This window comes from Pteropus vampyrus, unplaced genomic scaffold (assembly GCF_000151845.1).
Source record: "Pteropus vampyrus isolate Shadow unplaced genomic scaffold, Pvam_2.0 Scaffold203, whole genome shotgun sequence".
NCBI lineage: Eukaryota > Metazoa > Chordata > Mammalia > Chiroptera > Pteropodidae > Pteropus > Pteropus vampyrus.
The window spans coordinates 1,549,535-1,563,164 of NW_011888984.1; the positions used below are offsets into that span (position 1 = coordinate 1,549,535).

Below are 13,630 nucleotides of genomic sequence, written 5' to 3' on the forward strand. Positions count from 1 at the left end.
GGTGTGCAATATGCGTGTGGGCAGAAGGCCACCAGGGGCAGGGCTGAGGACTAATGGCATGTGAGGGGCATATGGGAATGTGAGAAAGTGGGCAGCGGGAACCACATACAAGCTAAGTGTGTAAGGTGGATGGGGGGTGTGCCAGGGCCTATGAGTGTACTCTTGGGGCAAATGAGTGCGTAAGGAGCATTCATTTGTGGGCTGGGCATAGGGGAGGCTGAGACAGGGCACATCAGGCCAAGGAATAGGCTTGGCTGCCAAGGACACACAGGGGTCCTTGTGGGTGAGTTTGAGAGGGTGATCCAAGTATGCATGGATGGTCATGAGTGTGCCAGGGCTACAGTGAGAGCACGTGAGAGGTGAATGAGTGAGGGGTGGGAAACCATGTGGTATGCCAGGGGTGCATCCTCTGAGTGTGCAAGAGATGTGCACCTACATGTAGGCCCAGAATAAGTGTGATGGGCATTGTGTGCTAGGACCTGGGGCCATACGTGGTGGCTGGTGAGGGCTAGCCAGCATAGTAGGGCTCCCTAGGGCCCCCAAGGTGAGTGTGCAAAAGAGTGGGCACACCAGGGGCTGCTGAGAAGGTGAGCAAGTCACGGTGTGTAACTAAGTGGATTCCAGTACATGAGGGTTTTGGTTTGGGTTACATTAGGACTATAAGGGCTCCCAGGGTGAGTGTGCAAGTGGTGAGCATGGTGTGTGAGCAGCCACAGTGAGGGCACACTGATGCTGCATGCACAAGAGGTGGACATCCACGTGTGCGCCAAGGCTGCAAGAGATGGGCAGGGGAGAACCAAGGACGTGCAAGGGCACAGCAGGGCCCATAAAATGTGTGAAAAGGGTGGGCATGAGTTTGCACAAGCAGAGCAAGGGCCCACCAAGGCCTGCAGAGCAGATGTGCAAAGCGTGCACAGCCCCATGTGGGGTCGGAGAGTGCGAGGAGCGTGCCGGAAGTCCCAGGAGGCGAGCATGCACGCGCGCAGGCTTTCTGACCTGCGGCATCTCCCATTGGGCGCGGTTGGTCTCCGAGATCTCAAAGTAGATGCGCTCAATGCGGCGAGAGGCGCCCATGATCTCGATGCGACCCAGGTAGGGCCGGAAGTACTCGAGGATGCTCTCCGCCAGCTCTAGGAAGTTGCGCAGGCGCGGGTCGTGGGGCACGTGCTCCGACAGATTGGTCAGCAGTACCGCCACGTTAAAGCCGATTTCGCGGGCTGGCTCCTGGAAGCGGTTGGCGAACTCCTCACAGTTGATCATCTCATTCTCATCCGCCTCGGAGCACGAAAGCAGGAACTGGATTTCTGGACCAGTGAACTGCTTCTGGCTGTCCATGGCCTGGGGGTGGGCAGGGGTTGGGGGGGCAGGTTGGAGGTCAAAGGGATGGCCTGGGGAGCCTCATGCTCTTCTTAAAACAACTATGGACTTTTCATAAAGACAGAAAAGTCCAGAACCATATCACCAGCACCCAAGGCTGACACTCAGCAGGTTGGCATGGGCGAGGCTTTGCCAACCATTAAAATACTGAAATGCTTCATTTCCACAAAGCTGAGCTGCTGTCCACTGTAGGACATTCCATTTTTAGAGATTACCATGTGAACTGATGAAACTCAGCACTTAGGTAGTAAGTGGCAAGAGATGCTACCTCAAGCTATGTGCCATCCTGACATGCCCCTGCGGCCCGCTCCACCCCTCCTTTCTCCCCACTTTGCCCACTTGATGGCACCCATAGTCTGCACCGGAGACTCTCTTGGCCCTCTGGCTGTAGATGGGGTCCATCCAGTTGGGGTCAGGGAGCAGGAGAAGAATTAAGCTGTGGCGTTTCTCTCCCCAACACTGGCTTCCTCCCTGTGCTGGTTGTGTCCCTTGCTCCAAGGTGGGGCCTGCAGCCCTGTCCACCCAGCTCCTTCTATCTCCAAGTTAGGTGATTACTCTTCGCCCCAGGCCAGCTGCCTCCAGGCCAGGGCTCTGACTGATGCAAGCCACCACCTCTGCCTCTTTCCCAAGGACTCCACCACCGCCATTGCCCGCAACTATAAAACTGACACCTGACACAGCGGAGGCCTCTGAATTTCACTTGGGAACAAAGAGTCATATGCCTATTCACCCAGAGTTAACAAATGCTCATGATGACATGTTTTTCAAATATTATATATTTAAGAATTAAAATAAGGTATAATTGGAGCCCTCTGTATCCTTCTCTTGGTCTACACCCTCCTCCTCCCCCAAGCTAACCACTATCCCAGAGCTGGTATATCCTTCCTAACATATACTACCTATATCCCATCACTGTGTCTGTCTGTCTGTCTGTCTGTCTGTCTCTCTCTTTCTCACACACACACACAGTGTCCTGTTTCTTTTTTAATTTAAAGAATTCTTCTTATAATCATGTAATTTGAAACTTGCTTTTTTCACTCAACTGTTATGTTTTCAAGAGCTACACATGTTGATATATAGATCAAATGATTCACTGCTGTGTAATATTCCTGTTTTGTAAATGTAACACTCTTAATCTCTTCTCCTGATGATGCACACTGAGGTCGTTTCCAGTTTCACTGAACATTCTGGTGCTGATCTCCTATGCACTTTTCACAAGAGGTTCTCTAGGGAAGTTTTTCAAATGTTTTGACCACATCTACAGTAAGAATACATTTTACCAAAAAAAAAAAAAAAAAAAGGTTTCACGACACAACTCTGACTTAACGCTGTGCAACACACTCTGTAATGTTCTATTTTATTTTTAAAGATGTTGGTCATGACTTGACTAAATTAATTTCATGACCCACAGGTAAGTTGCAACATGCAGTTTCAGAAATGCCGCTCTGGGGTATGAACAAAAGCGAAATTTTCTGTCTCTAAAAAGTGCTTTGTAGCCAAGAACTTTGCAAAATGCTTTCTAAATGAGTAACATGCTTTGCAAATTATAAAGGGCTCTAGAAACCGCAGAGTGAGGAGACATAATCACACAGGAACTCCTTACCTTCTACCCTCCCTCCACTGAACTACCTCCTTCCCTTATAATGCAGTGTGGCACTGCTCCTCTTAAAAGCACCCCCCACCCCCGCCCCCGCAAGAAGCCTGGGACTCCGTCCCCTCCATTCAGTCCTGGACTCTGCTCTTATGATTTGCTGCTTTCTCTTTGTCATTGTCCATTTACCCACTCCACCCCCGCCCCTTTTTTTTAAATACCTTCTCTGACTGTGATCAGTTTCCTTTATTGAAATCTTCTCTTCCAGACATCTAAAAGTTGGGGGGCTCCAGACCTGGAATGCATACCCTGTTCTTTACACTCTCCATGGAGATATGATTGACTCAAGGCTCTGAAGGCATCCCAGCCCTGACTGTTCTCCAGAATCCAGACATTTACAGCTGAGCCCTACCTGACATCTCTTTGTGGATCTTTACCTTAAATTGGAAATGGCCAAAACTGAACTTGATTTCAAAACTTCTCCTCCCACGGTCTTACCCATCTCAGGAATAGCATCGCCACCCACCCAGGTGCTTAAGCTAAAATCTTTGAGTCATCCTTGATTTCTCTTTTATCTCACCACCCACACCTGATCCATCAGCAAATCTGTCAGCTCTGCTTTCAACAGATCTAACACACACACATTTCTGCCTCTTCCATGTCCCCCACCCTGATTTTGCCCACTGCTATTATCTCCCATTAGACTGTCACAGCAACTGCTTTTCTGGTTTGCCTGCTCCCACTCTGTCCCCACAGTACATTCCTTATGCACAGCCAGAGGCACTCTGGAAACATCTCTCAACCCCACCCTCCTCAGAATCCTCCCTTGGCTCCATCTCATTCAGGTTAAAAGTCAAAGTCCTCCCTACAGCCAACCATGCCCAGCACGCCTCCCCCAGCACCTCTCGGGCTTGATTTCTTCCTCTTTCCCCATCAACAGCCCTTTGCAGCCGCACGGCCTTTTTTGCATCCCTTTTTCTACCTTTTAGCCTTTATACCTGCTGTCCCCTTCACATGGGATGCCACAACCTCTCCCGCAACCTTCACCTGGTACCTTTCAACATTCAGCTTCAGTGTCCTCTTCCCTGAACACCTGGTTTACAGGGCTTACTCCACCCATTCTCTCTCACACGCCACCCTGCTCGTTTCCTTCAAACCACAGATTATAATCTGGAATTATTTTGTTTATTTACTGATTTTCATCCGCCCCTCCCCACTGGGCCATCAGCTCTGAGGGTAGGATCTCTGTTTTGCTCACTGCCGCACACAGTAGGTGCTCAACACGTATTTGTCAAACGAATCTCGAAAACTGAGAATGATTTATAACTGTTACAATTTTTGAAAATTAAAAAGTCCTTTAAAAAAATCTGAGCTTGTCATTTAAACCATAGAGAAAATGAAAAGCATGTTGTAAAAATACAACAGTTCGGGAAACCACGTGATGCTTGGTAAGCGGTCAAACACTGCGAAATGATATGATCGCCGTTACGCAATCTCCAATGAACCAATGTATCTGGGCATCGACGTGAACGGCTGCTGACATCACAAGAGGAGACATGAAGGGACAGGATGTGCCTCTCGGTGGATGGATGCAGCACCACAAAGGAAGGCGCTGGCGAAAACAAACAAAACCTTCACCCTTGAATCTGATCAACCTTCTCGACCTAAGTCCAAGTTTATGGGGAACCCAGCGAACAGAGGAACACATTAAGTGACACCACAAGGTTGCATCAGCCAGTTCCAAACTGTGGGAAACTCTACAACTAAGACACCGCTAGCGAATGATTGCCGCAAGCCACATGTGGCTACCGAGCATTTGAGTCATGGCCGGAGTAAACTGAGATGTGCTCAGAGTATAAAATACATACTGGATTTTGAAGACAGTATGAACAAATGAATGTAAAATGTCAAATAATTTTTAAATTAATTACATGTTGAAATAATATCGTGGATATACTAGGCTAAATAAAACATTGTTAAAAATGATTTCATGTTTCTTTTTACTTTTTCTAAAGCGTGGGTACTAGAAATATTTTAATTATACATGTTGCTTACATCGTATTTCTGCTGGGCAGTGCTGCTCTACAGGACCAACGACCCAGGTCTCCAGCAGATAGATGACCAGGAAAAGGAAAAGTGACGGAGGCGAAGCAGTAGGTTAAAGGAGGTTTAAAGAAATATCGACCAATTGCAATGGGTAGGACTTGTTTGGATCCTTCTTTTGTAAAGAAGTTGCGAAAAGTTATATATAATATTTATGAGATTTGGAATGTTAATACCAACTAGATATTTGATGATTTAAAGAACCGTATATGTTTTTCATTTTGTTTTTGGCTAGAAGCGATAATGACAGTGTGGCTTCTTAAACAAAAGGAAAGCCTTTTAAGACCATGTGTTGTACATGGAGTGTCCAGAATAGGCAAATCTATAGAGACAGAAAGTAGATTAGTGGCTGCCAGCGGCCTGGGGGGGAGAAATGGGAAGTGACTGCTCAGGGTAATGGGTTTCTTTTTTGGAGTGATTAAAACGTTCTAAAATTAGATTGTGAGGATGGTTGCACAATTCTGTGAATATACTAAAAGATCATCGAATTCTACATTTTAAATAGGTGAATTTCCTGGTATGTGAATTATATCTCCATAAAGACTATTAAAAAAAAGTCTTAATTTAGAGATACATACAAAAATATTTTCAGATTAAAAAAAATAAAGGAAACCACAAAACGATACTGACTAAGAACAATACATTAGCAGCCTGGAATGTGTTCATCAGATGGTGCTTTCCAAAGTGAAGAAGATGTTTTGGAATCCGCAAAGTACTTATCAATGGAGACGTGCTTTGCAAACTGTCAAGAACTCTGTCAACCATGAAAACTTGGGAAACCATGAAACAGTGCCATATTTTTTAAATGCACATGAACGAAAATGCAGGAATAGATAACTGGAGATAAGTACACCAAGTGGATAACAGTGGCAGCCTTTGGAGAGGTGGGGTAAGAACAGGACTGGGGCTGGGGGCTGACGGTGACATCGACCGGAGTTCTGAATTTTTTTTCACAAGTAGGAATGTATTCCTGTATTACCTATTTCATGAAAAAACAAAAACAAAAACAAAAACAAAAACAAAAAAACCCACCAACCTATTAAAATCTTTTAAATAATTTTCTACATAAAAATCAACTATTCTGCATGGCCAAAAACAAAACGAAATGAAAGAAAACAACAACAACAAACCCACCATAAGCAAAGTCAAAAGACAAATGATGACTCTGGAAAAACAGGTGCAACTTCTGTCACTAACAAAGTTATAATTAGTGAATACATAAAGAGCTCCTAGAAATCAAGAAGAAAAATACCAACATCCCAATAGAAAAAAATCCAAGGGCACGGTCATTTCATGAAACAAGTAATATAAAAGAAATAACATGAAAAGATGATTTAGCTGTTCTCATAACAGGAGAATGTGAATTAAATGTGAATTAAAACTGCAATGCGATACCATTTCTCACCTATCAGATTGGCAAAAACCCAAATATTTGACAATGTGGTCTGGTGGTGAGGCTGCGGGGGAACAGGCACTCTCACATGTTGCTAATAAGAGAGGAAAATAGAGGGCAAAATCTGTCCAAATCACAAATGCATTTACTTCAACCCAGCAATGTCACTTTCAGAAGTTTATCATTGGATATAAGTGCACATACAGAATGACCTATGTACGAGGGTAACCGTAGCCAGCATCGCTGGCAGCCCGTGGGAGCCTTCCTTAGCACACTTACTCCCCTCTGCTAGAAATCTGCAGTACAAATTTACAGTACCTGTGCTGTAGACTGCACCTCTGACTACAGCACGTGTTGTAATAACAAAAGATCGGGAACAAAGCAAGTGTCCATCAGCAGGGAATAATCAAATGAACCATAATATATACAAAGCGGAATACTGGGCACCTGTAAAAATCAATGAGGACGCTTCCTGTATCTCCAGAATAAATTGTTAAGTGATATAGAGTAGTGTATGTAGCTCATGACCTATTATGTAAGAAAGGAGGACAGTAACAATATCTGAAAAAAAAATGATGGACGGATACAAGAGAAATGAATGTCTACAGCAGTGGGAGTGGGGGGAGGGTAGGTGGAGAACAGGCTTAGAGTGAGGCTTCTCCCCTCATACACTGTTATTATCTTTTCAAAAATAAAACCAATGCGCTTTTAAAGTTATAGATTGTTTGAAACTTTGTGAAACAGAGATACTGACCTACAAAACTGTTGTGTACACGCCATCCAATCTCGTGATTTGGGAAACCCTGAACCATTGAGAGGGATCTTTACCCATTTTTAAAAAATTCATCTTATAATTGGATGTCTGTACCGTTTTACCAACCTCTCCCTTTTTCACCCCCAACGCCGCCCTCCCAGCCTCTGGAAACCACTCACTTTTCTACTCTGTTTCTGTAAATTTGACTCTTTTTTTTTTCAGAATCCACTTACAAGTGATAACATGCGGTATTTGTCTTTCTCTAATTGGCTTATTTCACTTAGCACAATACCCTCTGGGTTCATTCATGTTGCTGCAAATGACAGGATTTCCCTTTTTTTTTTTTTAAGGCTGAATAATATTCCATTATACGTATATATCCACTCATCCACTGACAGACACTTACGTTGCTTCCATACCCTGGCTGCTGTGGATAATGCTGCAGTGAATGTGGGAGTGCAGATCTCTCGTTTCCTTTGGATAAATACCCAGAAGTGGGATTGCTGGAACATAGGGTAGTTCTATTTTCAATTTTCAATTAATTATTTTTAATTTCTCGAGGACCCTCCACACCGTTTTCCGCAGTGGCTGCACCAATTTACATTTCCGCCAACATGAACATAGGTCCCTTGTTCTACATCCTCGTCAATATTTGTTAACTCTTTGATAATAGCCATTCTAACAGGTATGAGGCGATATCTCACTGTGGTTTTGACTTGCATTTCCCTGATCATTACTGCTGTCGAGCGCCTTTTTATGTACCCATTGGCCGTGTGTATGTCTTCTCTGGAAAAATGTCTATTTGGTCCTTTGCCCATTTTTAAATTGGGTTATTGGTTTTACTGTGTTTGAGTTGTAGGAATACCTAGTCTATTTTAGATATTAACCCTTCATCAGATATGTGGTTTGCAAATATTTTCTCCCATTCCATAGGCTGTCTTTTCATTTGTCGATAGTTTCCCTCGCTGAGCAGAATCATTTTGAAATTCCGAATGATGTGCACTTTCGCTCCTGCATGGCGCTTTCTGGTTCTCTTGCAGCCCTCACAGAGACTCTCTCCCTAAACCCACCAGCCTTGAAAGTAGGCCTGGGCTCCCAGGAGGAGGTGTTCATTGACTATTTATTGGACTAGCGTAATGGATGACTCCAGAGGTGCAAACTCGGGAGCCTGAGTTCTCATCCCAGCTTTGTCGTTTACTAGCTGTGTGGCCTGAAGCACATCACTTTCCCCGCTGTGCCTCAGTTTCCACTTCTTTAAACTAGTAATAAAAAGAAGTCCTTACCACGTAAGGTTGCTGTAAGGGATAAATGAACTACAGTTGACCCGTGAACAACACAGGGGTCAGGGGCATCAACCTCCTGCCCCGTTGAAAATCTGACCATAACTTCCTACTCTCTGAACACTTTAGTCGTTCCTCAGGAACTCGGAGGACTGGTTCCAGGACCCCCACAGACACCCAAATCCTTGGATGCTCAAGTCTCTTATATAAAATGGCGCAGAACGCCGCATACAGCCAGCCCTCTGCGTCTGCAGATTCCTAACTGCGGATTGAAAACACTTTTCTGATCCATGGCTGGTTGAGATGGAGAATGTGAAACCCAGGATATGGAGGGCTGACTCTATATTTCCTGAGCAAAATCTGCATAGAAGTAGATCTGCACAGTTCCACTCTGTGTTGTTCAAGGCTCAGTTGTGATTCATGTACACACAGGACCTGGCACAGAGTGGGAGAACAATACATGTTATCTCTTCTTTTGGAAGGTAGAGGGCTCAGGGTTGGCGTTTTTTAGGGGGTTTGGGGGGTTTGGCGGAAAGGTTGGGGGTCTCAGAAGTGCGTGGCACAGACACCCAAGCAAGCAGGCATTGCTGGGGGAAGGAAATGGTCGACGATGGCAAATGCTGCCAAGACGACAAGTCAGAGGAGGAATTCAGGGGCGGAGGTCACCGATTTAGTGGGGTAGTTTCAGGAGAGCGACAGGGACAGAAGCCAGCAAACCCTGAATCAGAGAAGGAGTGGGAAGTAAGAAAGGAGTGAGCGAGGGCAGACACCTCTTGGGAGGAGTGGCTGAGAGTGGGGAAGAGATGCAGGGAGGCCCCAAGGACAACTAGGAGACATGGGGCCTTTTATTTTTAACTCAGGAGCCCCTGAGCTTGTTTAAATCCTGATAAGCAGTAGCGATTGCAACCCCTAGAATAAAAGAAAAAGCAATGAGTCTATGCTGATATAAATAAATAAGTGAATAAGCAAATAAGTAAGTAAATAAGTGGAGAAGGAAAAAAATTTTTCTTACAGTAAAATGGTACCTAATAAAGGTAAAGAGTATGCTAAAAGTGGAAAACCGCCGTTTGTCAACTACCATAGTAGCAATCGTTTCAGACAAGAATCATAAATAAATGCTAACCCTAGAGGATGAACAGATTTACATAGTCTCATAGCTCGACCTCGCAAGATATTGAAGGGAATGATAGTATCTTTACAGTGGAGACCCTGGTAAACACCACCTTAACCAAGTGATTCAAGCTGACACCAAGAGCGATGGGAAGAACCAGCAGCACGTGCCCCCTGATCCCATGCACTGAGGACGCATCGTTCCTATGACATTCCTGTCAAAGATGTATGACCTGACTTGAATCACGACGAAAACTCAGACTAACTCACACTGAGGGACACTCTAGAACACAACTGGCCTCCGTTCTTCAAGAATGGCAAGGTCATGAAAAACAAGGACAGACCGAGAAAAGGTTCCGGATTGAGGGAAGCTAAAGAGACGGGGTACCGAAATGCGATCCCTGATCCTGGACTGGATGTTTGACAGTGAAGAAGGATGTCTTTAATGAATGAAAACTGAATAGGCTCTGGAGACAGCAGCACCGTGTCAGTGTTCATTTCCTGGTTTGCAAACTGTCCTGTGGTTACATAAGAGAATAATCCTGTTCTCGGAGATACACAGAGAAGTATTTAGCAGTGGAGGGGAATCACGATGGAGTAAACGTGGTAAAAAGTTAATATTTGGGCAATCTAGGTGAATGGTATTCAGAAATTCTATGTACTGTTCTTGTAATTTCTCTGTAAGCCTAAAGTTATTTCAAAAGAAAAGTTAACAGAATGGTGTTGGAAACAAATCTGGCAGTAATAAAGTTAGGCATATCTCGCTTTATTGCGCTTTGCAGATATTGTGGATTTTTAAAAAAATCCAAGGCAAGACCCTCCACTAGCAAAAAGATTATAACTTGTTGAAGGCTCAGATGATGGTTAGAAATTTTTAACAATAAAGTATTTTTTAAATAAGGTATATACATGTTTTAGACATAATGCTATTGCACACTTTATAGACTACGGTATAGTGTAAACATAACTTTTATATGCACTGGGAAATTAAAAAACTGTGAGTCACTTTATTGCAATATTAGCTTTATTGTGGTGGTCTGGAACCAAACCCACAATATCTCCGAGGTATGCCTGTAAAAATAGTACCTAATATCTCTTGAGTGCTTCTGTGTTCCAGGCACTGTCCAGTGTCCCAGCAGTCCTGTGAGACAGTGAATGTTATTACGCTAGCCCCATTTCACTGAGGAGGAAACTGAGGCTCAGAGCAGATGAGTGACTTACCTGGAGTTACATAGGGAGAGAGGGTAGAGCTGGGGTGCAAGAGACAAGCTGATGAATGGGCTACTGGATAAAGCAGGTTCCTGCATTTCCTTCCTAATGGCCTCACTATCTTGACCTGCCATGGTCATGGTGACTGCCTCTCCCATTAGACTATAAGTCTCATGAAGCCGGGGCTGTGTCTCGGTCATTGCTGTGTCCATGGTACCATCCCAGGGCCCAGCATAGAGGAGAAATCCAGTACGTTTATCAACTAAATACCTGATCTCTATTTATAACAATGATACTATTATAACTATTAACAATGATAATAGAAATAATAGATATATTTCATCTTCGAAACATCCCCAAGGACTGCTTTAGCTCATTTCGCAGATAAGGTAACTGAGGCTTACAGAGAAGTCTCTTGCCCAAGGTGGGCAGCCAGAAGAACATGACTGGCACTTGGCACCTCCACTCGTCTACTTTCAGCACCCACCTTCTGGAAGTCCTTCTTGGAGATGAGGCCACGGGGATCAGTGACGTAGTCCTGGAAGGCCTCCGAGCCCACTATGTCCTTGAGTTTCAGGAACATGTCGAAGAACTTGAGGATCATCTCAACGTTGGATGAAGATTCCACCAGCATGTCTACCATCTGCCGGGCAATCATGCCGTTCACCACGTTCCCTGTGGGCAGCCCCAGGTCAGTTCCGCTCGGCAGAGCCTCCACTCTGGAGTTCCATGGCTTGCCTCCCTCCCCGGCTTGGGAGCCACCCATGGCTCCCCAGGATCCACTGTGCTGGTGGTAGCTTCCCTGGCTGGCTCCTAAGCTTCCCCTCAAAGGGCGTGGGTCACTTTCTGATCTGCATCAGCATCATGTGCGAACCTGGCTGATCCTGTCTTTGTCCACCTCCCTCAATAGCTGGAGGAGTCATCAATAAAGATAACAATGGCAAAAGCTAACGGCAGGTGACAGATGCCATGCCAAGTGCTGTGCTGGCACGATCTCATCCTTGTAAGAAAAGTGTGCTACCATCTGGTTTTACAGGTGGATAAACTGAGACTCACAGAAAGTCACACACTCAGAGTTACATAGCCAGTAAGGGATTGAGAAGGATTTGAACCCAGACATGCATGACCTCAGAGCTCACATACCTAAGCCTTCCATTAGCCCACAGAGGCCAAGTAGGTCCATAGATGAGGGAGGCAGGCCAAAGGTAAGGCAGCAAGGGAGAGGTGGAGACTGTGGCTAACTGGGATCCCACACATTCCTCTAAAGCAAACTGGCTTAAGCGTCTTTTTGTACCTTTCAATTTTAATACAATTTCAAATTTACATGTGAGTTGCAAAAACTGTGCAAGGGAACCCTCATATATTCCACATTCACCAATTGTTTATATTTTACCACATTTGCTTTATAATTTTCTCTCTCTCTCTCCTTCTCTCTCCCCTGCCCCACCTCTTCCCTGAAGCATGTGAGGGTAAGCTGCAGGCATGAGGCCTTTTTTATCCCTAAACGTTTCAGTTCATATGTCTTAAAAGATAAAACGTTCTCTGATATAATTATAGTAAGTCATCAAAATCAGAGTTAACACTGATATAATTCAGATCTTTAATTCAGTCCAGTTGATTTTTGTCATGTGAGAATGCGGGCCCAGAGTCACCAAATCTTTCAATTTTTCAAGAAAAGCTGGAGATCTGATGTTTAAAGGAAACCTTCTGAGTCTTTAAAAGCTAATAACTAGTTACAAAAAAAGCTGAAACATTGTAGGAGAATTAATCATCACAATATTGTAACAGCAAAATATTTTTAAAAACTTGAATGTCTATCAATAGGGGTATGGTTAAATAAATCAGTATAACTGACATGATGGAGTACTATAAGGCATATCAAAGAATGAGGACACTCTTTATGAATGAACCTGTATAGAAAAAATTCTGTCTACTAGTTAAATTGTTTCATTAATTGGTAATAAATTAGTAATCACTAAGTTGTGGGGATACTTGTTAGGCAGCAAAAGTTAACTGAAACATTTTGCAAATAAGTAAATAACTATTAAGTACATAAATTTAAAAAGTGTCCAGCCCGCTCACCTTATTAAGATTCCTCTGGGGATTCAATAAACTAATATATGTACAATCAAGCTCTGAAACATAATAAGTGCTCACTTAGTGTTGCCGAGCTTGTTAATGTGACTTTCATTAACCCATCGACCCTGACATGATGTCAGATGGAGGTTGAAGCTTGGGGTCTCCTGGGTCTCAGAGGGCCATTCTTGGGCTTGTCTGTATCTTCGTACCCTCCCCTTTCCCCATCCACTGGCTGTTTACCTTCCAGTAGTGACAGCAACATCACCACCATGTCCTTCTGTAGATCCAGCAGCTCCTTCAACAGCTCGATCTGGCTCGAGTCCTAGAGATGCCACATCCCAGCTACATGAGGGCTGGTTCATGCAGAGATGCCTCCGCCACCTCCAACTGCTTCTGCCCCTCCTCACCCACCCAGCAGGGCGTAAGACCTCTTTTTTCTCCCCTCTTACCTCCGAGGGGACCCGAGTCCAGACATGTTCCTCGGAAGCAGGGGAAGGGGCAGAGAGACAAGAGTGTGGAGGTGGGTTTGGCATTTTGGGGAAAGCAGGCTCAATAGGTGATGTGTAGGGGCAAGGATCTAGCAGACGAGGAGAACTGAGAGGAGTATGGGGTTCAGGGAGCAGACGCTTGGGGTTGAGACAGACGGAGACGGACAGGGGCAAATACTGGGGTCAAAGACAGATCTAGGAAGGAATGGGAGCCGAGCACCGTGACTGGCCTATGATGGGTGCTTG

At 44.7% G+C, this 13,630-nt stretch overlaps 1 protein-coding gene across 1 annotated transcript in view; it reads right to left on the reverse strand.

Annotated features, from left to right (window-relative positions):
* Window positions 1–13,630, reverse strand: part of RYR1 (ryanodine receptor 1) — a 110,487-nt gene that overhangs the window by 15,617 nt on the left and 81,240 nt on the right. The window contains exons 79-81 of the mRNA XM_011372340.2: window positions 13,137–13,218; window positions 11,305–11,492; window positions 983–1,338 (exon numbers count right to left, since the gene is read on the reverse strand). Of these exons, the coding sequence (XP_011370642.1) occupies window positions 983–1,338; window positions 11,305–11,492; window positions 13,137–13,218 (626 nt within the window). The remainder of the gene's footprint in view (window positions 1–982; window positions 1,339–11,304; window positions 11,493–13,136; window positions 13,219–13,630) is intronic.